General features: G+C 42.0%; 2 protein-coding genes across 2 annotated transcripts in view; both read left to right on the forward strand.

The window, feature by feature from the left end:
• hmx1 (H6 family homeobox 1) overlaps positions 1-2,070 on the forward strand; it is a 2,883-nt gene extending 813 nt beyond the window's left edge. Inside the window, exon 2 of the mRNA XM_070924967.1 lies at positions 1,161-2,070. Within this exon, the coding sequence (XP_070781068.1) occupies positions 1,161-1,783 (623 nt within the window). The 3' untranslated portion in view covers positions 1,784-2,070. The remainder of the gene's footprint in view (positions 1-1,160) is intronic.
• A 1,694-nt stretch (positions 2,071-3,764) lies between these two features.
• On the forward strand, positions 3,765-4,727 carry hmx4 (H6 family homeobox 4). The gene is made up of 2 exons (XM_070926680.1): positions 3,765-3,987; positions 4,153-4,727. The coding sequence occupies exons 1-2, from the start codon at positions 3,765-3,767 to the stop codon at positions 4,725-4,727; spliced, it is 798 nt and encodes a 265-aa protein (XP_070782781.1).
• The last annotated feature ends 20,984 nt before the right edge of the window (positions 4,728-25,711 follow it).

The raw sequence follows: 25,711 nt of genomic DNA on the forward strand, positions 1-25,711 counted from the left end.
TCAGTTGTACAACAGTCAGTGCATTCATACCCATGGTGTACAGCCTCCACTGTCATATCTAAGTTTACTGTAGTTTGTTGACCACACTAATTGCACACATCGAGTTATATATATATGTGTGTGTGTGTGTGTGTGTGTGTGTGTGTGTGCTTCTCGCTTCATTAAATAAAACCAACAAAGTCAGGGCGAGTCTCGAGCGTGGAGCCTAGACTGCTGTAGCCTTGGCTCTTCTTCTCTCAGTTTACCCACGAGAGCTCACTGAGTTTCCCAAACTAAAGGCTTTAAAGGCTGCCGAGCGCTTGATCTGTACGGCTTCTTAACATTCAGCAAGCGTTTGTGGAACACGGGCTGCTGTAAAACACACGTAAGACTGAATGTTTTTCACGTCTGATCACCATAAGCGCAATTCATCCTCTACTGTATAAATCCAGAGGATATTTCATGGGTGTTTGTCGTCAAGAGATCAGTATCCCAATCTGAAGATTACGCACACGGATTACGCACAAATGCCCAGCATGCAACCCAAGACAGAAGCGCAGTGGCGCTGCACGTCAACGTGAGGCTTTTACGCGCATTAGGTGCCATTTGTGCCACTCGCACTCACCCTCGCATCACAACAAAGTGCCCCTCCCTTTGGTGTGTACAGTCAGATACTTTGATTGTACAATTCCAACACCATCATCCCTGTGTGTTCACAAGTGATAGAAGCTCCTGGTCAATGCCAGTTCTACAGTAATAAGAAATATTCAGTGTTAACTTGTTGGTTGTTCTAAGCTGCACAGACCGTGTTGGATGTCCGTTGGTAGACTGCTAGATATTTATTATACTCTTATCTGGATCATACTGAGGCCTGACAACTTCCTCACGTGGATCATGTGTTATGCAATCCAATCAAAACGCCGTGGCTTTGCCCATGCGCACCCCAACTTTCTGGTAATGGACGAACTACAAAACACAAGACTATTTTAAATAGCATTCAAATCTAAGCTCATTTAGAAAATCAGAGTATTTCTTTAAGCACCTGGTGGTGCACCATGTTTTATTTCATTATTCTGCCGTGCAGAATGTGTTCCAACACATTGAGACAGATTTGTTGCTTTAAGGCCAAAAGAATGAAGTACTTTTAAAGTCACTTGTGTTCTTGTTATTTCTCCTTCCAGGTCCGAGAGATAATACAAGTTCAGACGACCACTGCTGCTCCATATCGACCAGTGACAGATGCTCTCCCGCCGTGTCTGAACCAGTAACGGAGGGCAGCGACGAAACCGACAGGAAAACGGGCGACAGCAACCTGACAGACGACAACGACGACGCGCAGAACGCGTTTGACTCACGGCCAGGGCATGACGCGTCCTCGGACCTAAGCTCCACCCGGAAGAAGAAGACCCGGACCGTGTTCAGCCGTAGTCAGGTGTTTCAGCTGGAGTCCACCTTCGACGTGAAACGGTACCTGAGCAGCTCGGAGAGAGCGGGGCTGGCGGCGTCTCTCCACCTGACGGAGACTCAGGTCAAAATCTGGTTCCAAAACCGGAGGAACAAATGGAAGAGGCAGCTGGCGGCGGACCTGGAGGCTGCACACATCCCACACTCGACCCAGCGGATTGTCAGGGTGCCCATTCTGTATCATGAGGGACCCGCGCCGACTGCAGCACTGGGTTTCAACCTGAGCGGACATCCAGTTTCTCCACCCGTCGCGGGCTTCTCTAGCTCCATCCACTACCCTCTGTCCTCGTTTGCTCACTCCATGAGCATGTTAAGGTCGCAGATGACCGGCTTGGTGTGAACACCGTTGAAGACTGACATATCAAACTGTTGAATAACTTAAATTCACCCTGTCAATACTGAATCGTGCAATAACCCACAAAGCCGCAGAAAACTGTTTGACTGCATCCAAAGAGAAGAGGCGCGGAGACCGTGATTATAACGCACAGCAACGAATCATCTTTATATATCTGTTCATAAGCTCGACAAGAGTCTGTGTCCTGTCACAGACTGTAACAGCCGAAGCTGTTCATGTACTGTACTGTATGTTTGAATACACACATATTTTTGCAAACTTTTATATTTAAAGCCACAAATCTTTCCAACTTTGTCACTTTTTTCACATAATAGGTAAATAAAGAAAAAAAATCAAGCACAAAACTGTCTGCCTTTCTCTTGTTTGTAAAGTCTCACTGACGTCAAAGGTGTCTTCCTTTCTGTCAATCATAAACGCGCAGGTTCACACCGAGGAGTGTTTTACAGAGAACGAAGTGAAGCCATATGTGCTGTGACACGACCAGAGAACAAAGCTCGTGGCAGGAACCTGTGTGTGTCTTTTCGGAAATGACAGTTAACCTTTTACACACTTCTGGAAGTTTCTGTTGTGCCTAGTCAGGCTCCTCTCCTTAGAGTCCATGCCAGCTGAGCAGCTATATAGTTCATAAAATAACCGGAATATCAAATCTGTATTTGCCCATCAATGATGTGCAAAATGTAATTTAAAAATAGCCAGGATACAAAAATGCTCAGGACAGGCAAGTCATCCCATTTTAGTCCTGCTTTAATCACCTTTTTGTAACAAACATCTAGCAGTCAGCGAGTTGTGTCGTTGCACCAGGATTTTAGAGGAAGACTCTTTATGGCAAAATAAGTCAAAACGCCACACGTGAGGACGTGTTGTTCAATGCACTTTATTCATGCAAAATACCTAATTATTAAAAATAAATCACGAGGTAAGACTGGTTTATTATTTTATACATTTCACCGCTTTAAATGGGAAACAATGTAGCCTATCTATGATTTTCTAGCTGTGGGATGTAAATACAGTAAATTATCCTATAAAAGAAGCAACCGTTTTGTGAACGCAACATGGTATAAACGACTTTTTGTTGGTATTTTTTTACTATTCTGCTTAATTTTTTACAGGTAGCCTACTTAAACCGCAGCAAGCCCAACTCACAGAGAAAAATATTATTATTATTATTATTATTATTATTAATACTTATTATTATTCTAATAATATTTCTAAATGGGAATACATGCTTTTGATAAATACTAAGCAAAAAATGATTTACTTTCAGGTAGCAAATCAGTTGACAAAGTTTTTTGTCTCCTAAGTTTGGGACACCCACATCTGACTGGAGTTAAGCAACTGTTGCAGTAATATTATGTTGCATTGTGTAATACAATATATTATTGCTATTGCGTTATTAATAATATTAGTGTTTTTACCAAATGTAGTGTTTTTACCAAATATTTGGTAAACTTTTAATTTGATGCTTTGGCAAAACCGTTCTGTTCCACCGTCAGTTGTTCATGGTCTCACAGCGCAAATCCAGTATGGGGTGAAATAACAGTGAAATTAAATATTTCTTTTTTTTCCTGGGGGACCCCTGCAGGGCTCCGGACCCCGGGTCCTTGCAGCAGATGTATGAGGAAGGGGGGGTGGGGGGTGGGGTCAGAGTGGAGGGTGAGTGCATGAGAGGGAGGGCACACACACAACACCCTCCTGCCCTCCCTTCGCCTCCCATCCCCTCGCTGTCATTGGCCCGTACTGCACGCACCTCTGGACCAATCAACGAGGACAACGCGCTCTCCATCCGGTGTGTGCAGTAGCGGTGCAGGCAGAGCATCGCCAGCCCAGCAGTGTCTGCTCAGTGGCTGCTGCTATGGTGCGTGGAGCATCGAGACGTTAGTTAATCTTACGATTAACGTCCCAGTTTAGACTTAACGGCGAGTAGAGTCGCGGAAGTAAACAAAACAGGACTAAAGCATTGGAGAATATGAACAAAGTGGACGCACCATGTCGACCCGCCGCCTCTCTGAAATTCACTATTGACAACATCCTCAATCTCAAGACAAGCGGGAGGAGCCGTGACAGCTGTCACCCCGCCGGACTGCAGGATGACTCGGCCACGGCGATGCGTAAAGACGGTTTCCAGGGCCACCACGAGGAGCACGTAGCCCAGCAGAGGCAGGACCCGGGAGGCAAGCTTAACGAAAGTGGTAAGAGGGTTTTGGTGTATTTGTAGCTGTAGGCTGTGCACAGAGACCTCCTGTCATCTGTGTTCACCATTACGCACGACTTTCATCTTGCAGTTTCAGGTCAATGTAGCAGCACAGTTGAGACTTAACCACAGCGGGTTGAACGGAGTGTCATTTTGTTCGCAGAGTTGCTCACAGACTGCGACGGAGCAGCGGAATCAGTCATCATCAGCCGCGGCGACCCGAAGAAGGCGACAGAGGTGCGCTTCGAGAGCGGGGACAGCAGCTGCGACGACAGCAGCTCCACCACCACGGCCACGGACCCCCACAAAGGAGGCAGCCCAGCCAAGAAGAGCAAAATGATAACGAAAAAGAAAACGCGCACTATTTTTTCCAAGAGACAGATTTTCCAGTTGGAGTCTACCTTCGACATGAAACGCTATCTGAGCAGCGCGGAGCGCGCCTGCCTCGCCAGTTCCCTCCAGCTCACGGAGACCCAGGTAAAAATATGGTTTCAGAACCGCAGGAATAAATTGAAACGGCAAATCTCGACCGAAATCGACGGACCTGTTACTGATTTCCCCGAGACTGGAAAGCCCGTGGTGGTGGGGCAGCTCCCGGCCTTGTACAAAGAGAGCAATCTGCTGGGGAGATGCCTGCTGCCCATGCCTCTGCCCGTTGTATACCCGGGGAGTAGCACGCCTTACCTCTGCTTCTCCAACGCCAGCAAGTACTTCAGCCTGTATGACGGGGACGTATGATGGTGTCGGTCATTCCCCGCGTGAAAGAGACACTTTTTGGTGGTCTGTTGCCAAGTTCCAAGCATTTAAGGCGTTCAGACGGTGGGCCGGACCTGCGGCCTTACTGTCTATGAGGACTGAGCACAGCGACAGAGGAGTAGTTACATATCACTCAAAAAATAAGCTGATTCGGTATTATTTATTTTTCAGTCAAAGCTATGGGTTTTGTATAGGCGTGACACTAAACCTGCTAGTTACACAGTTCTTTTAGGAAATAGCAGGCTGAGCTAATGATAGCCTGAGAGAGGCCTAAAACAGTATCAATCCCAACATCTTATTGTTTACATGACATGTTATTATTATTATCATCATCATCATCATCGACAACAGCATTTCCAGCAGCCTAAGCCACCAAAGAAATTACTATAGCCCAGCTATTTGCATGCATTTCCTGTATCATAATGAGTTTGGAATTACTGAAATTATCTATGTATTTAAATGAATGTAATTAACATTTTATTCTATGTTTCACGCATGTCTATTTTTTTTCTGAGTATCCTACTATTCTTACTTTACTCCACGTCTGCCTATAGGCTCATTACACCGTTTACTGAAACTGTAATTAAAACATCTTCATTCAAGAAATATTTTTACACAATTGATTCAGTATTTGGAATTCAACTTTTTGTTTTGTGTGTTTCAGGGAGGTTTATTATGACACGAAATTACAGATAATGAGGATACAATGTATGTTCAGTCCGTTAGTTTTTACAGCACCTTTGTAATTTCTGCATTGAGTGCCACATGGGTTAGGTAAAAGAATGTGAGAAGACTTACTGAACAAATTGAAAAGCTATCATATTAAAAGCTGTACCATTTTAAATCAAAGCAAAAATGTAAACATTTGGTGTCAGTAAAGGCCCTTTGACGTAAATCTAATCTAATAGACTTGCTTGAAGGCACAAATTCCTATTTTGCCTTTTCTGCAAAAACTCGGGCCTCATCATGTTTTAACCACAACATGTACTGCATTTTAAATTGGGAGCAAAGCAGTTTGTATAAATGTATATAAAGTATGCATAAATAGGGCACCGCACTGTTTATAAAATCCGTTACTAACAGCTTGATATTATAAGCAGAGGTAACAAAACCATTTAAACTGTAATAAGTCTATATAATATCAAAATTGAAATATTTATCCGCAACTGATCATTTAACCGGCATATTCGGGATATAAACTACACATTACAGTATACCAGATTGACAATAATAAATTTGTTCCTCCTTGGGAAAATAAAAACATTTGGAAAAATACTGATCCATGAACATACATAAACATGTAGGTCAGTATGACCTGCACATTTCCTGCCTGCAGGAAGTAATAGACAGAGGAGATGAGACTCATCTCCTGTTTTGGTGTGAAAGCTTCTGGATATATCATGGAAAATTCATACAAACTACACAACACAACACTGAGAGCTAAATTAGACTCATTGTGTTCTTTGTTGAGAGACAAAATCATTGAGGAAAACTAGTGATCCCTGTGGACAGAAGCAGACAGGAGGTGAGGCTCGTCCCTTTCTAACTTTCTGTGCGAGACAGCGTCTCCTGGAGCCCTCTTCCTGAAAGGAGGCCACTCGCACCACAGCCCCAGACCAACATACCAGCAGCCTCAGCATAATTTAAAGTGTTCACAATGGAAAGCTGTGCTCCCACTCCTGTGAAGCCAAGCCAAGGCTCATTCCTTATGGACTAGCTTCAAGTCAGACGCATTACTAAAGATTTGGGTTTGAGCTTTGGAAATACACCTCAGACTGCAGAGTGAAATAATGCACCACACTAATCCCTACAAAGAAACAGGGCTATTGGCTTTCTGGATTTCTTTGTTAACATGTCTCAGTCGCCACATCCTCTGCTTTGTGGAATCTGCACACTTTATTTTAGCGCTGTGCCACTGCTGGAGAAAGGTCTGGCTGAACCCATTGTCATTCTGGGATAGGAGAAAAACACTCTGGCTTGTTTGTACTTCTTTAACCAATCACAATCGTCTTGGGCGGCGTTAAGCCCAGGATGCGGCGACGGTGCCCTTGCAAAATGGTAACACGCAGATGGCGGAAGGGGAGGAGAATTACGTCTGAAATAGTTGACCAATGCAGACTTATGCCAACAATCTACTTCCTGTGAGTCAGACTATGGCATGTGTAACTCTTTACAATATGATTAAGGAATCAGAAATAGCAGCTGGAAATAACCCGAAGGATCCAGTCCATTTCAACTGTAATAATACTTAAAGTCAAAGAAAAAAAGGTAAAACAATGGTATAGATATATTTCTGTAACCGATGATATAACCTGAATATTCAGGATATAAACTATCCGTTATGGTCTACCAAATCAGCAACATGGCATGAGTCAATTGGCATTAGTCTACTTTTGCTTGTCTTCCATCCTTACAGTTGTTATGATTACTTAAAGAGACTCTTAATACTGGCCTTTAAATATCTCAAATGATTATGACAGTGTGAAAAGCTTCAGTGTGAAGTTGTGATGTTAGGAACCTCATGACTTTCCAAAGACCAAACATAAAAATTTGATATTTTACTGAGCCCTGCAGGGAAGTGTTTTTCCCCCTTACCCTCCTCGTGCCACAAATATTAATATCTGTGACGTGGACAACAGGGTTTGTTAGTGGTGCAGAACTGAACTGGATCCAACTTGTGGTCTGAACCGAAATGTAATCTAAACTTATACAACATGAATTGCTAAAGGATGAAAATAAGAATCAAGCTATTTTTTATGAAAATCCACTTCCTGTATTGACTGATTTGAAAGACGGTTGACCTTATCAGTGATGCCCTTTGACCCCCCAGTGCACTTTGCCACAACACTTGACCTTTTCATTTCTATTAATGTAGACCTAAATCATACTCAATAGAAACTTAAAACTTTAAAGGCGTATGTTTTTTACATTACAAACCAGGACGCTATTTGTTCATTATCGATCCACTGCACCAAATAATAAAGAAATCTCTAAGGCATTTGCATGCATCATTATGTGTGTTATTCAGAGACACGGCTGTGTGTGTGTGTGTGTGTATTCACCGAAGAAGAGAGGCCTGTTATGTCCGGCAGGCTGTCTCGTGTTTCAGAGCTGCTAGAGAGAGTCACACTACTGCTCAGTACCCACAATCCCTGGCGGCTACCCGCTCAGACATGTCGGCAGACAAGAAGTGAGGTGTGGCCAAATGGTACACATTATTAACATTTTAGTGGTATTCAATCGAGACATAAATTGAAGATCAAACTATCTTGAATGCACTCAGGCTGGATCTTTGGACTGCAGAGAATAAGGTAAAATGATGTTTAATATAAAATTGTATAGTTTCATTTATTATTATGAATGACCTGACTGAGAGCATGTCAGACATAAATGCACCAATTCACCTCAATGTTCGTTATAAGAAGTGCTAATTGTTTCTACCACAGTGCTCTTTTCATTTTGTCACCCCATCCTCCTCTCCCATTCTTACTGTGCTTGCCTCCTGCGTCTTGCCTTGTCATAGCTCATCACAGTAGTCTGTGCATCGAAGCCTGACTGTGTGCCATTATGAAGGACTGAGGAGAGCGAGAGAGCGAGAGAGAGCGAGAGAGAGCGAGAGAGAGCGAGAGAGAGCGAGCGAGAGATCGGTTAGAACCAGTTGATGAGTGTGTGTTTGTGTTGGAAAAACTACGATCACGTTTGTATTTCTGCATGGGTCTGCGCCTCTCTATAGCCGAGGTCTGGCTGGTCAGGGGCAAGGAAGTCCTGTTCCTGACGGTTGGTGTGTGTGTGTGTGTGTGTGTGTGTGTGTGTGTGTGTGTGTGTGTGTGTGTGTGTGTGTGTGTGTGTGTGTGTGCGCACTGTGACGCCTGTGTAAAACTTTCTGGCAGCTCCTTTCTGCATGACTAGATGGGGGCCCCTCTCTCAACTCACTTGTTACTTCAACCTCTGTTGACCTCTCCCAGTCATCTGACAAAGGTCATCGCCCAAGACGATGGGAGAGACCGTCCCCAAACATGTTTCTGCGACATGAAAGCACAGAAAAGACTGTCACCAAAAGATTCCACATGGAGGATTTCAGATAGGTTTCCCGCTTTAAGCTCTATGAGCCAATGATGTATATATATAATATATATTTGTCTATATATTCCTCAACAATGTTGGTCATTCAAGGAGCGTTTGCGGGTGTATTCTCTCCAGCATCAGGATTCCCTCTGGGTGTCCCGATGCACTGGAGGGCAACCTGAGACCAAAACTACATGCATTGTAAAGTAAACAACAAGGCTATTAGTTAGAGGGGGAACCTGAGACAGGAGGTCTGTGTATGTGTCACACTTAAAGACTGTTTGATGGCCTATTGATCTGCTAATTTAGTCAACCCCCACCCACCCCTCCATGATGCAAATTGCTGGAGGAAATTGGCAAAGATGGCAGAGGGGATGAAATCAGATAAAAGCAAGTGATACAGAGATAAGAGGTGCGAGAGTGCAGGGAGGAGAGAAGATGAGACCAGATTGGACTGCGGCCAAACATTAATTGCAAAAGCTATCTGAGAGAGTAAAAATAAATACATTTAAATGAATGAATTTATAGATCTATACCATGCAATATGAACAGGAACAAAGTCTGTGTGATTGTACATCTCTTCTTGCGTCCTGTTTTAACATGTCAACAGAAGATTTTAATAATTTAAAACCCCATTTTGAATATTTTTCCGTGTGGCAATTTACCAGTTGATCATGATGCTGTAAACTAAACTCCTCAGCATGCTATGATATAATATACTGAATAGCAGATATTGGATAGAATGATAAATTAGAAAATATTAATAATAAGCACATTTTGACCAACGTCTTAGGAGAAGGCGGCCATGTGGCCATTCAAAGTATAAGGATGACAGCAGAGGAGAGGAAGCCATATTTCACTTTTATCCTAAAAAATGTATTATCAAATAACAATAAAAAAAAAACTTAGCTTACAGCCTTGCTAGCGACTCTGAAGGCTCCTGAGGTCAGCATGCTGACATGCTAGCATGCTGATGTTTAGCAGGTTCACCATCTTAGTTTAGTGTGTTAGCTGGTAACATTTGCTATTGAGCATTGAACAGGAAGCACCGGTGAGGCTGATGGGAATGTTATTAGTTTTGATGGTATTTGGTCATAAACCAAAATATTACACAAATTGAAAGTTTGACCTGATGATGGTGCTAGATTAAAATTGTGGGGATCATCAAAGTTATTACATTCATTCTGAGGGGGATATTCATGTCTGTATCAAATCTGATGGCAATCCAGTCCAATAGTGAAAATGACAAATGTCATGGTACATTAATCATCTGGGAACAATGAATCTCAGACCAATGTCTGCTCTAATCCATCTGGTAGATGTCGAGATATTTAATTAGGTAAGTGAAAACTTTGAACTGATGATGGAGCTAGAGGAGAAGTCAGGGGATCTACAAAGTTATTACAATTAATCTTTCACAGTAATCCACCCAATAGTTGTCCAGTTGTCATCCACAGAGCCATGCTGTTAGCATGCTTAAATGTGTGTGTTTATGTGTTTGAGATGCAATATTTAACCTACCCTGATTAATTCAAGTCATGGTAAATGTGTCAAATAAACAATGATTTATAATAATTTACAATAACCCCATTAACACATTACATTCATAAACGGTACATATCGCTATATCACTGCTGTCATGTAAAAATAACTTTTGTTTTGGTTTGAATTCAGTTTTAACTCCAGGATTACAGGTTATATACAAGTTATAACCATCTAAAAACAACATACAATTGTATATCCTGCTTCATAATCTCACATTTTGGATATACATGTTTTTCATCTACATCTACAATAACGTGAAAAAATTACTTATTACTTTGAAGAAAGTATTTTCATTTTGGTTTTGGTAAAACTACAGATAAAACCCAACAATAAACAAAACAAAAAAAAAAAACCTAGTTGCATCAAATCTCTGTAAAATAATCTAAATATAGTTATTTTTCTATCACATCTCTTTCTCAGACAGACACACACACACAAACCGTGTATCAATTAAAGAGCATCGTCTCTCACGCCCTCCCTCACGTCCTGTCCCCTCAGACACCCATGTCAGGATAATGTGCCATTAATCTACCACTGAAAACACATTATTGGCCAATCAATAGGCAAGATGGAGGGATAAAGGCAGAGGAAAGAGGAGAAGGAAGGAGGAGGAGAAGGACAGGAGGCAGGGGAGGGATGCTCCAAGTCTGGGGGGAGGCGTTTGAACGAGGGAGAGGGGGGGTCAACACTTATCCATAACACCAGAGAATGAGCTCCCCTATTTGCAGACATGGAATACTCAATGTGGTTTCATGCCGACAGTCAATATAGGTCCATTAACAACAGATACAGTTGTCAGAGTGTGCTAACTTTTTCTACCCCTCCCCCTCCCCTGCATTCTTTAAAACAGCACCATCTTTCTCCGTCCTCCACAAACCTGCATCATTTACACTTAGCTTGCATTTCATTTCAATGCTTTAATCCTAATCTTACTCAGCCAAGTCTCTGTTTTATCACTGCGGATGAATGAAAGGTTCTGTGATTACTGTGAGTTTCTAGGTTCTTGGTCCTGAGACACTTAACTGCATCTTGGCAACATCACATCCTTTTAAAAGTGACATTCACAGAGAAATATCACATTTTTGTTTGGTCAACAGCAATGAATGCAGTGAACTACAAGTATGATACATACATTTTCTGTATGTTCAAGCCAAACGTTTTGCAAATTCACCTTTGTTACATGACCGGTGTTGAAATTAAAGGTTAAATTCAATTCAATTCATGTTCCCAGCATTAATAAAGATTTGATCCTACAGCTCTCATCTTTTCCTGTCCTTTAAACATGTACACACACTATTGGACAGATTGTTTCTGTGACGCTGAACACACTTATGCGTGTGCACACACACACACACACACGCACCTTCAACTACAAAAGGCTCACCCAACCTTCCCATGCACACCTTGATGGTACCACAGGATGCGGTCATCCAGATGTAAGCAGAGTAGAACATGTACTGTGCGTGTCGCGGAGCTGACCTGCATGCCTCTATAGTGACATGACACACAGCAACACCCAGGAGACCAGACAGACACGGGCCTGCTGCCATTTACAGCTTCACTGGATACTACAGAATAAATAGCTGCAGTGAAACCCAGTCCCCAAACACCCAGTCTCCTTCAAGTTGTTGTTCCAATACTGTTGCATGTGATCCAATTGAGGCCTACACAGTTTAATATAGTAATATAAGGACAAGGGGTATGTGAGGTCTGCACTGGAAAACACCAGGATGTAACAATCCACTCTATCTGGGACTTATCTACCAGGAAGAAGTAGTACTAGAAGTCTACCAGCACAGACATGATGAATACCATCAGATGTTGACTTGAGAGCTTTAGGTATTACAGCTAATATCCACCATTATTCACTGGTATTCGAGAACAGACACGCCGCTTCAGCTCCTACACTGACTACTCTGGCATGTACATCTGATTCAGTGTTGATAGTGCACTACGTGGAAAGTAAGTATTGCAACCATTGAACAGTATAAACTGTAAATGTAGTGAATGGAATGAAGTGATGAAGCGAGGCACTTGTTTTTAATGAGAAGGAATAATAAGTTACTACACAGCCGTGTCCTGAGCTCTACTGTATTCTCAGTTAGATGGACGGCTCTTCCAGCAGAATGAGCCAAGACATTCAGCCAGCAGCATTGTTGTGGTACAGTGGGCTTCCAACCGTGAAGCCTGGAGGATCAGTCTCTGACGTTCTGGCTAGTGCTGCTGCTGACTCGGCGGCTAGCTGGTGTGGAGGCTCAAAGATAAGTTAAAGAAACAACCAATGCCAACAACAGGCAGAGGAAAATGGCTGGTGGCTAAATATGGACAGATACCTGTGGTGGGTAGTCAGCAGAGATAGTTGAGTGAGAGATAGAGAATGGGGGTGGCTCTGGATTGGCTATAACAGAGAGCATGCGAAAGGATTTTGCACTATGTATTGCTAATTACTTCTCAGCAATAGCCTGGTTTTGTTCTGTTCCGCTTATCGACACATTTAGGTGATGCCGTTGTAAATGTCATGTTTGTGTGTTCCCACAGACATACCCGACTTCAGCTGAACAATGTCGGCATACAGTTTGACACTAATCGTTGCCCATTTTCACCGTTACTAACTGGGAAACCGTAATGCTCCCATACAGTGAATCTAAATGACACGGCAGCATCCTCCAGCTCTGGTCTCTCATTTGAGTTTGCCATTCAGAGGCAGCGATACTACATAAGCTGACTGGGCTAAGCCGACTATCATGCTACAGCTGATAGACAACAACTGGTGTGCTGCCAAAACCTTCTGGCTAAAACTTGCGCTCTAGAATTTCTGTTCCATGTGTGCGAGAAGTCGACATAAATAGACTATTTTGATAGTAATGGTTTGGGTCAGAGGGCGTACTGGACCGAGGAGGCTGCATACCAAACCTAACGTCGTGTAGCCAATGGTTTGGGACGAATACCTGTACCGGTACACCCCTACAGAATAGCATATGACATGGTAAAGAAGAGGGTAGATAACATCACTAGGGAAATCTCAAGCTCACACAGCTACATAAGAAGAACAGGGAGAATATATTCATAAGCAGAGAGTGTACATTTAATGTGCAAGAAAAATAATTTATTGAACATGACAGAAATAATCCTGTGATGAGAACACAATGTCCTATAACTACAAGACAACTGATTCTTATTTACACAAGTTTTTTCGTCTTTCATGCCAGATATCTTGTGTTTGCTATCATCTCGTGATAACTCTTTGTTACTTCCCCACAAAAACACACAACAAACACACCTCTTAGCCCTGAAGTGAGTGGATCTCTCGAGGATTGTGCTCCCCTCTGGCCAGTTCAGGGGAGGCTCTAAGTGCTCTGTAATAGCCAGCAATCAGCACAGATGGATAGAAACCAACGTCTCGCCCTAAGGAAAGAAATATAAATAAATAAGATGAATAAATAAAAGCCCTGTGTCCTCACAACCACATACTGCATTGGGCATGTGTTTTATAATGAATATAGATTGAGAGGTTGAAATATTTATGGTCCAGGGGTGGTGTGAGGTGGGGGTGGGTGGGGGGGCTAATGGTGTGAAATCGCATCCCAAGTGGACGGAAATGAAAAAGGAAAATTCCTCTTGATCCGGAAGCTTCAAAGCAAGCATTCGTGATGCCTCAACTGTGATTCTGTAAAGACGCTTTCAGCAAAATACCTTTAGGATGATTTTTATTTTCTTTTGCTGGTGTCATAAAGATAATCTCAACTGGAGTAGCATTGTAGGACCATAATCTATTCTTGTCATAAACAAAAACTGCTTCCTCACTTCCTCATAATCCGTGTGTCATGTCACAAAGCAGCCTTGCTCTGATCAGCCTTTACAAAATGCCTTAACACTTGGTTTCCCCTGACATGCCCTGTGCACCCCCATTACCTAATTTGCTTGTATGAAGCCTACACCTAACAGACATTAATAGTTAAAGCCCTCCATTGGTCAGTGGAGAGGTGTCTGGGGACACTGGCTGACTAAGAACAGCCCAGGGGCCAGATGAAGAATAACTGAGTAGACTGCTGCAGAGAGAGAACATATTGTCCCTGACAAGAACAAACATTAGACTGATAAACAAGTGGCTCGGGGTGAGGAAGCGTTTTAGAGAAGCATGAGAGAGAGAGGGCAAACTGTAAGCGGTAAGAGGGAGTCAGAAGAGATGAGCCGAGATGAGCGCAGACTCCAAAAATAGTCAGACGAAGCCTTGGGAGACCTCTGAGATTCACCGTCTGTCTTTTACATCATTACCTGGGATCAGCCTCAAGATGTTTTGTGTCACTGTGTTTGTATACATTCAGAGGTGTGTGTGTGTGGTCCTTCTGAAAGAATATTTGGGATGTGACGTATGTGTGTAGACATGCTTGTATAAGGCATGTAACGAGATAAAAGTGTACATTTGCTGTTTTAATTCAGCCCCGATTGAACTGTGAAACACTAGAAAGCATTGAGGTAACCCCAGTTAACCCCTGGCTCACCACGACAGCTGAAATGCAATGTTCATCACTACATTGCACACCAATTAAGCGGACAGAATAGAGATGAACATAAAACCTAAGTCGACATTAACTGCTTTTGTCCTGCAGCACTGAGATTGTCTATCAATAATAATGTGCATGTCTCATAAAAGCGTCTCCCGGCTCTTCTGGCGATGATAAAGGAACACGTCATCTGAGATCCCTCTTTTCAGAGCTGCACGACTCCCGGCACTTTCACTACTTAGGAGGTATAAAGCCTGCTTGTTGTCAGACAGGAAAATATTCCTGTCTTGAAGTAAATATTTTGTCCTGCGTTTGAGGGGCGGTTTCAAACTTAAGTGTTTTAAAGCGTCGTTTGGGGTTAGGGGGCTTAGATGAGTGCTGGAGAATATTTGAAAGAGGCAACTTCTGGCGGGAGGCGGAATAAAAAGTTGATAGTCTGTTGGGAGGGTTTAATAATGAAACGAGAACATGTGGACTTGCTAGAGTTAAGTACACTTAGGAGTGCACTCAGAAGTGTTGTGGAAGAGATACTAGATGACAAGTTGGGACAGGGAGGTGCCATGAAGATGGTTAACAAACCGCAGCTCTGAATCTGGGTCGATTCTCTGTCGGTCAAAGAAAAGGGAAATCCCTTTATGGTAACTGAAAAGAATCAGACAATTCCCACAGACCTGATTAACAGACTGTGTTATAAAGCACAGAGCTGTAATATGTCTCCATTCTAACCTAGAGGCAGTTAATGTGAATGTCTCCCATTCATAAGCAAGAATTACTGAGAGCTGGTGTCTGGACGCTATGATGCTGCAGATTGAACAATAAGTGTAAGTGCATTCCACTCGTGTGTATAAACATAAGAATGCGTACGCAAGTGTGTGTGTGTGTGTGTGTGTGTGTAGCCTCTCTGCCATCAGGAGGTTTTAATAGAGTAGTATATTCCTTTGCATTTTACATGACTCTAGGGCACGCTGCTCTCGCCTGTCTGCTCTGCTCAGATCAGACGCTCAAATTGGAGCACAGAATGGACTGCAGGTCTTCATGCTATCCCGCTCTGTAATCTGTGTGTGCCTTTATGTGTGTTTACAGGCACGTGTGCATACTTTACATAGAGTCCCAATATGAATTTCTGGTATTTTACAACATTTATATACTGGATCTGCGACTTTCTGTCTGATCAAAGTCTGAATTAATGAAGTCAATGTACTGCAACACTGTACGGACTGCCCTGGATTGCGGTGTGTCAAGCCAGAGTTCAAATTAACTAACTGAATTTTAACTTCTTAATTTTAGCCATGCTGGCAGCATGCCATGGATTGCCATTCATGGTCCGCAGAGGATGAATCCGATGACTTTGGTTCTCTGACTTTTGGTCTAGTGCCACCACAAGGTTCATGTTTGTGGTTTTAAGTGAAATATCTCAACAGCTATTGGATGGATTGCCATGAAATTTGGTACAGATGTTCATGTTCCCTACAGACTGAATTGTAATAAGTTTGGTGGCCCCCTGACTTTTCATCAAGCCCCATCAAAATTCAGTTTGTCCAGTTCTTTGGTTTATGACCAAATACCAAAACACTAATGGCATTCCTATCAGCTTCAGCTGTACTTTATGTTCAGTCCTAATTAGCAAATGTTAGCATGCTGCCACGCTAAACTAAGATGGTAAATAGATGGTAGATATTCTACCTGCTAAACCTCAGAATGTTAGCATTATCATTATGAGCATGTTAGCATGCTAATGTAAGCATTTACTCAAAGCACTGCTGTCACAGGACAGTGACACAGTGTCTAGACTGTGGTCTCTTCTATCCCATCATGAGCCTGCCAAGACATGAACCTCACAGTTTTACCAGAACTTCAGCCTAATGAAAATACAGCCAACAAAAGAATGGGCACAATTTTTAATTTATGTTAGAAACTTGTGATTTTGCTGTAAATACACACTCCCCCTACTGTATGCATTTTTCTAGAAAAGCTGAAGTAATTGGTGGGACAATTTCAGATGAAATAATGCTACTTAAGCCCTGGTTTCTGTTTCTTTCATTCTCTCTCTGGCAGTGACACCTCTAACCATCCAGTCTGATGTGTGTCTTTGTTTTCACAACACAGGAACAGGTCTCTGAGGCCCTTTCTCACACTTCCCCTCTCCCACGCCCCCCGACCACTTCTGTATTATATACAGCCATAAGTCTCCGAACTATTCATGATGTTTCCTTTAGAAAAAGCCAGATTAATCCTGCATCGCTCCATACTTCAACAAAGAATTACAAATCTATTTTCAATCCAGATTCACATCTTCAGGGTGTAATATTTACCTTTACTCTGCATAGACACAAACACAGCTAGAAAAAAAACATAAATAGATGTGACTGATAATAACTGAACTCAGAGCTAATCTATTATCAAAGCTATCATTGTACCAAACATGGCTCACAGTGAAACTGGCCTTAACTACTGAAGCATGTGAAGTGGACTGCGTGGCCAGAGAGAGGGTGGGAGAGAGAGAGGGGAAAGAGTGAGGGGGTTGACAGCAGATGTAAAAGAGACCAGATGGAGGAAAACCAGGGACATGGACAGGAGAAATGGACGCCGTGTTAATAAGAGAACCAATAAAGTTCAATACACTCATCAGTCTCTAACTGGGAAACACTCTCCCGTCTCGTATGGCACATTAGGGTGAAGAAAGTTATGTTAGAGCTTATTGCGTTTTATAGAAATGCCAATGGGGATTGTAGATGTTGCATCGAGAATATTGTTATTGCAGACACAAATACACCATGTGTATTGTAAGCCTGCTGTGTGTTTCTGTGTGTGAGAGCATTTAAGTGTGTGCGTCTTTTAACTTAATGCAAATTTAATGAGACTTGCCCTGCTCGCCTGAAGAAAAGTGCCGCCAAATCCTCTCGTCCCCACTGACAGGGCGAGGAGTGAGTGAGGAACTATTAAACAGTAATTGCCGGACAGGACGGACAAAGGTGCAATTTAGACTGAGGAAATAGAATCATAAGAAAGACAACGATGAATATAGGAGGACAGAAAGGTTGTCAAATTAGTGATTCAGAGTTATTTTTAGACAACATTGTATGGATGTGTGTTGAGGCTGATGATACAGCTGAACGACTGCTTTTATATCAAAATCATGATTTGAAATAGGGCTGCTCGGCAAAAATCATAATCACGATTATTTGGTCAATATGATCACCATTTTTGAACGCGATTACTCATTGACTTTGGAAACATCATGCATTATTGAACTTTTGACAGTGGATTTCCTTGGACTTTAAGTGGCTTTATTTTTCCTTTAAAGTTTGGTCATTGACCACTTTGTTTAAATTGGTTGGATTACACCACAGTGTAAAAATTCTTGCACAGTATTTGTTGTTGTTCCTCGTTGAACTCCTTGAAACCAAAGTGTTTCCAAACAGCTGAAATGGTTTTACCTTTCTCGTTGACCAAAGGCTCTCTCTCCGTCATGTTGGCTCGAGCTGAGCTAAACATGCCGCAGCCTGGCAGAGAGGGAGTTTGGGCTTTTAGGGAGGGGGTGGAAGTGCATCGCTGTAAAGGAAAGAGGTGCACTGGTTTCATGACAAGACAAAGCGAGAGCATCAGTGCGAAACGGTATGCAGCACAGTAATGGTTTTATCTCAATTATCTTGTTTTCATAATCGTTGGAAGCCAAAATCACAATTGAAAATAAAATTCAATTAATCGCCCAGAATTAATTTGACTAATTTAGCAATATTTAAATCACCAGAGCTACAATTTTTATTATAACTTACTTGCAGTGTGTCTTAACAAGCTGTATGAGTGAAAGTTAAGCAGGCGGCTGTTGATTTCAACGGCCCTAATGACAACTGTCACTGGTAAATGTTTTTCCTAACTGTAGTTAATTCACAATAACAACAACAACAACAGAAGAATTATCGGTTAATATGCTCTCTGCACGTCAGTCTAAATTTACAGGCTTAAGACTCGGCCAAGAAAGAACAAGCATCACTCAGTATCATTTTTGATGTTTGAAAAAAATATGATAGACTAATATAATGGAGTGGGCTGTGTGTTTTTGCTGTTCATAAAAAGGACAACAGAGAAGTAAATCATTTTCTACATAAACAACATAGATGAACGCTCACGTAAATTTAAAACGTGAGTTGTTGACAGATAGCTGGTGAACAGAGTTGCCAACTTTGCAGCTGTTATCAATAAATAAGACAACACTTTTGAATGTTATCAGTGTATCTGAATATTATTGAGTAATGTCAAGTATACCACTGACCTAAATATATTTGAGCTAAATTGGTCAATTTTCTTCAAAGAAACTACTAAAAATCTAAATGAGCCACATTGTTTTGCGCTGGGTGACATTTTCCTCCATTACAATGAATATGAGCACTAACGTTTGTTTCAAATTAATCCAACATACAGTACCAAATGTGTATTAAACACAGGGCTCAACAAATTCACTATTTCGTCCTGTTTGAGTAACATTTTCTAAAAACTACAGTGCCCAGCTGTTTTTGGAAAAACACAAAAAAAAAAACTACACATTTGTGACCTTAAAAATTGACATCTTCAGCAGGAACAAAATGGTTTGGAGTTAAATGCCACAAAGTAGGGAAGATGGAAAGTACGGAGAAATGTAATAACGTATTGTTGGTTTTGGTCATTTTAATGGAATCTCTTGCTTCAAACCGCGACATCAAACAGAAAGAGTTTGACCACCTAAAAATATCTGTACGCAGCACTCTCCCCTCTCTCCATCTTCACACTAAATTGAGTGGCTGAACACAACTCAATTCACAGCGTCTAGGTAGAGTTATATTGATAAATATTAGATGGGATACTTTTATTGCACGGAGCTTGTCGTGTTTGTTGTTTCAGAAGTGTGCTGCCTGTACTTACACAACAAACCAGAGGGCAAAGAAAGAAGTAAACCTTCACGCAAAGAAGTGAACCAACAGAAATAGCACACACGCCACGAGAAGGAAAAGGGGAAAAAAACGAATTCTGCTCTGTCTTAAATATAATGTGGATTTCACCTGAATAGATCAAAGAGGTGTTTCCTCCTCTTTGGATCTCTAAAAAAGCTTTTAAAATTGCTGCGCCATCTTCTTGATTCAATCAATATTGCAAGGGTGTTGTGGGGATAAATAAATAAGTGAATAAAACACATTTCCAGTCTGAAATGCTCTTATTGCTGCAGAGTTTCCATGTATGCCCCCTGGCCAAGCAGCGGAGGAACATGTGTCCCATTACAGAGTGGGGATGCATAGAGGAGACAAACCCATCACTTTGTACACGGAATGAAAAGGACAACATACAGTAGATGCTAGACTGTTGTGGGAAATAGACTTCGTTTTAATTACAACGCACCGAAGTAAACATTTTCTCAGCATCTTTCTGTCATTCAGCTTTTTTCTCGTCACCCTTTCCCTCTTTGATTCTCTTTGTCTCTAATCGTCTATCAGGTTACAGACAGCCTGAGAGTGACTTCATCTGCATCTCCCTGTCCTGAGAAACCCCTCCAGCAGATTTATTATGATTTCATAAGGTCCATGTGTGTGTGTGTGTGTAAGAGAGAGAACAACATTAAGAGTGTCTGCGTGTTGATTTATGATGCTGTATTGGTAATCAATATGGTTCTTTTAAGGCATTTAGATGCAGTGATTGATACTTGGAGTGGTCAGCATATGGACTGGGAACTCGAGCTGTACGTCTGACCGTTCCCATATGGGTAACACTATCTGCGCTGGAACCAGTGCATCTATTGTTTATGCTCAAGTGAATTAGCTGGAAATAAAAAGGAAAAATTAAAAACCACTTGTCAAAAACTGAAGCTTTTCTATGTTGGAGTTAAAGAACCTTCTGCAATAACTACAACCTCAATTTAAAAAAGGTGGCTGTCCTCTCCTTTGGGATTATTTAGTGAGAGACGAGAGGCTATGAAGCACCGCACGGTTTAGTTTAGGGGGTGTTTCTTGTCTCTCTTTCATGTGCAGGTTGATTTGACAGGAGGGTTAGATGAAGATAAGGACATACAGAGCCCTCTCTTTGGTCGTCTGTCAGCGGACAGAGACAAGACTCCCTTCGACAGACATACTTTACCTCCGGCCAGGCGCGGGAAGAAAGGTAGCTATTTTGATTGAGCTTTGATTAAATGTTGTTAACAATGCACAGAACTGCTTTGGCCTTTTCCTAACTTGGCCGGCACACGGGCCGAGGGGCCACGGACAAAGGCTACAAAGAATTCCCGCTTGTGCATTTAGAAACATAAGATAGCTCAACTCTCAGAGAAGCTGTTGGTGAATTAAACTGTCATGTCTTGGCTTCAACTTAATGGTTCTTATTACATTATGTTTTTGGAGGAGATCGGGGACTAATAAAAGGCCATAAAGAGTATGTCGGACATGTAAGTGACATTTTTTCCCCCAAACATTCAGCTGAAAAGACTATATTTCTAACTCTGGAATTAAATTAATGAATACAATTACTAACAACAGCAGTCATAAATATCAAAAGATTATCTTTGCAAGCAAACCATTTTCAGTTTCTGTTTGTAAAAGTGCACATTGTCTGGCTCCACATACAAAAATTGATATTATTCTGGCTTTTTGGGCCAGTGGACTCAGAGGTAACATTGCTCCGAGTGTCTTCATCTAACCTGTGTTAACAGCCTGTGAGGCTGATCCAAACTATTAGAAAGGAATGTTTCATCCGGGGCGATGAAAGACAACAACTACACTCATCTTATCAGCCCCTGGTGATCAGGACGGATACTCAAAACCCTGCATGGGGGATCAGAGCCCCACAGACAAGGAGCACATACACACAAATAAAGCCATACATATCTGCGAAAGCCACATTCTCACACACAATACATATATGTATTGCTATAATCTCAATATTGAATGAACAACTACTTATGGAAGTTGATGACAGTCAAAATAGCCCCGCTGAGAAATAATCCACCTAACAATGGCTCTGTTATTTCAACTTTAAAGCCTCTCGAGTTCTGGCATGGTTTTTGAGTGACATTCCAAGTAAGACTTTCCATATTTTTTTATTTTTTCTGGTTATGTTTTAAATCTCTATTTATAATGTTGGAGGATTTGTAAACAAATTAATTGTAAAGTTAACACTTTTTTTTTTTTTAAATCAATGTGCCTATCCCCCAGTCCCCATACAACAAAGTATACCCATAATGTTGTATCTGGTGTGAAGATATTTGAATAGGACTAAATGCAGTTTGTGTTTACCTGGTTGTGGTAGAGTCCACTATAAACTACAAAAATGCATTTCAAATGTTAAAACTCGTCTGTAATTTGCACCAAAAAATTGCATGCTGAGCTCTCAAACTGTCAAATAATTACAATAGGTTGTCTAAGCTAGTGCAGATATATTCATTCAGTTTCCAGTTTATTAAGTACACTTGTAGTTAAACTAATGCAGTCTAATTCAACAGACTGGGAGGCTGTAATTTGTTGTGCTGTTAAATTTTATCTTGTTATACTGACAAGTGGTACCAATATTACAGCTACCCCATTTATATCAATGAGGGTAGGATTTATTACACAGCTATTGTGTTAGATTACATTAGTTCTACCTAGGTGCACCTAATAAACTGGAAACTGTGTGCATACGGAAGTCATAGCTCTCTACATGGACGAGTGTGTGTCTCTCCTGGGCAACCAAAACACTAATCTGTCAAAATCTAATTATAATATTAGTGTGAAAATGAAAAAAAATAATAAAAAATGGTGGCTGTTGTTTAATATTGTGTTGGTGTCATTTTATTTCTAATAAAATCGTACCTCTTATTCTCGTAGCAAAATAAGATTGAAGCGCAGTGTAGCATATTCAACAAACAACAGTGTGAGCGCCCAAACGTGAAAAATGCATCATCTTACATGTTTCACAACTGCTCTACCAGGTGTCTCATTGATTATTTCGGACTGAAACTGTAACAAAAGGCCATCTGAACACAAACAGGCGTACTCACACACACGTATCGGATCTCATGGGCCTGCATTTCATGTCCAGTGCTGCGCTGATTGCAATAGATTTCAGATGAGGATCAACACTTTGAAACTGAGTCTATGACCTGAGGGCTGAGAGGAAAGGAGGAAAAGAGAGAGAGAGAGAAAAGATGGATGGCGAGAGAGAGAGAAAGAGAAAATGGATAAAAAAAAAAAAAAGGAAAATACAGGTAAATCACCTAAAGAAGAGAGCGTTCAGTGGATCTAAATCTGAGTGCTGGTGTGGGTGTTATGTCTACATTGTAATAGGAGTCATAATAAATAGCCTCAGCACTTTCACGACTGCTTGTGTTTTCCTGTGAGTGCAATCTAAAAAAGATGTAGGCTATTCATAACTCGCCGTTCATCCAATCTGTGACTGATTTAGCCGTCTGCTGCCCAGGAGCCAGGCAGGCGCTACGGGATACCCCATCCAACACTCTGCCTTCCCACACCGGGACAGCGGGACACTGGGATACCCCCGCGGGGCCGGAGCCGGGTCGGAGCGGGCCGATCATCTTAGTCTAAACTGACGTGTCTGTTTAACACACACACGCAGCACACACTCCAGGTAGTGTGCATGACAAGGGCTTGGAGGCGATACTGTATCAGTAAGGATATGTGCTTTTGCCTGTGGTGTAGAATATCGTCCCTGAAGGGGCTCAGGAGGTGTGTGTATGTGTGTGTTTGATCTTCTGTATGTATTTCTAAGTTTCTGTGACCACGCGAGATTGAGCGTTGCATGTTTTGGCATGTTTGCCAGCATGTAACAGAGACGAAAAGGCTCTTACGGATATATCCTACTGCATAGTAATGGTACATTTGAGCAGCCTGGAAGACATTCACAATCACACAAAGCACACTGAGGAAATACTCACTGGCATTAATCCTCAGGCAGTGAATTGAAATTGCCTTCCCCTCGATGTCTGGATAATAATCATCATCATGATTTTCACCACCGTCTTTCAAATGTTCTTGGCCGTGGCCTCTGGCTCTCTTTTGTTTCTAAAAGACCAAACCTCCTTCTAACATTGGTTTCATACAGGGATCACGATCTTAAAACACACCACAGTGATGAATATTTTGAAGAATCGCTCCTCCCGAACCCTATTTGGCCTCTCTGTGAGCGCAAGAGGAACTTACCCAACATAACCCAAAACTGTAGCCTGTAAATACTGAATCCTGTTTCAGGGCCTTAGGAGTTCACAACCAAAAACCAACAGAAAAACATCCTGGGTCCCGGGGTCATGGTAACTAGGGGGTATTGTTGTTCCTTGGATCTCTCGCCTTTCGCCCTCCGTAATGAATATGAGAGGCCTAATAGACCCTCAGCCTGACCTCCAGTAAGTGCTCCACGCTTGGAAACATGAATTGCTGTCTTCAAAGCGCTGCCACTTCCTGAATGTTGCCCTTTCATTGAACGTGTGAAGTTAGTGTGTGCGAGTGTTTGTGTGTCCGTGAACAGACACACACTTGAAACCAATGCGGCAGAGGTGACTGACCCCTCGAGCAGTGAGGAGAAGCAGGGGATTCCAGACTCACACAAATTTCAACAGTCACAATTATTCATAATTGCAGAGAAACGTAGAGTCCGTGGGCGTGTGTCCGTGTGTGTGTGAGAAAGAGAAAATTGAGAGACCCACAAACTGACAAACTCAATAAAAGGCTAAAAAGAGTTTGGCAAACTAACAGGAAAAATAGAGAAAGAAAGAGGGTGAAACTATTTATTTTTTGTGCAAGCTTTGGCACAGATAACGGCAAAGTTTGACACTGAATCGCCGTCAAAGAGCAGAGTGAGTATGTGGCAACAGCCCTGTTTCCTGAAGAAACCAAAATGAAGACATTGTACAATAATCTGTCAGCAATCTTTGAAATAGTTCTAATTAAACTATTTCCAATCCGACACAAATCCACAGAACAGAAATACCTCGTACTACATGCGTGGATTTCACCTCGCAACCAAAGGCCCAAAAAGAAAAAAACCAAAAACTAATCTTGTAGCTGATGTATCTTATAAATTATTTCCGTTAAATGTGTACTTTCACAGGCTTCCTCACACAGGACACAATCAACTGCAATTAATCTGATCAATGGAATGTTAAACGGCGTACAGGATATGCTGCGGCAACACTAAGTGCCCTCGAGCCCCATCGAGGATATTCGACGTGATGGAGAAAAACCATGTCCCCGTCTCCTCAGGGGGCTAAATCTCTCCCATGTTAGATAAATTAGTCTGGGTTAGTACCTGGACTTCCTATAGTCAACTCGCAACCTTTTGATCTCTAACTACGGCAAAATGGATCCAAGGTGATGAATTTGTACGCCCCGGTTATGATTGATTATGTGGGCGCTTAGGACGGAAAGGCCTGTCAAAGTTTATTTTGAGGTTTTTTTGGCGCTAGAAGAGAAACAGGAATAGCATTAGAGAACACGCAGTAAATACAACAAAGTCACACAAATACACAAAAAAATCAAGTATGAGCTGGACGGGGGGAGGACTGTTGTGTCTGTCAACATGTGTGTGACTGAGACAGAGACTACAGAGGTCTTGAGAGTGGCATTGAGCTGGACAGAGGGCAGATCTGAAGTTAAATGATGACTCTAATGAATGAGGCTGCAGCGGCTGGTTCTCATACAGACCCAGAGAGATGGAGAGTCAAGCAGGAGGCTATCTCTCTCACACACACACACACACACACACACCGGATAAAATAGAAACACATGGTGAGTGTGTACATGTGTGTCTGTGTGCGCTGCTGTGTGTAGGACACACAAAGGAGCATAAAATTACTTCACACCCACCGCTCCCTCTTCTATTGCTTTCTCCTTTACACACCAA

Source organism: Enoplosus armatus, chromosome 2 (assembly GCF_043641665.1).
Source record: "Enoplosus armatus isolate fEnoArm2 chromosome 2, fEnoArm2.hap1, whole genome shotgun sequence".
Classification (NCBI taxonomy): domain Eukaryota; kingdom Metazoa; phylum Chordata; class Actinopteri; order Centrarchiformes; family Enoplosidae; genus Enoplosus; species Enoplosus armatus.

Coding starts and splice junctions, on each gene's coding strand:
- hmx4 (XM_070926680.1), top strand. CDS start 3,765: ATGAACAAAGTGGACGCACCATGTCGACCCGCCGCCTCTCTGAAATTC. Junction 3,988..4,152: donor AGGCAAGCTTAACGAAAGTG/GTAAGAGGGTTT, acceptor TTTTGTTCGCAG/AGTTGCTCACAGACTGCGAC.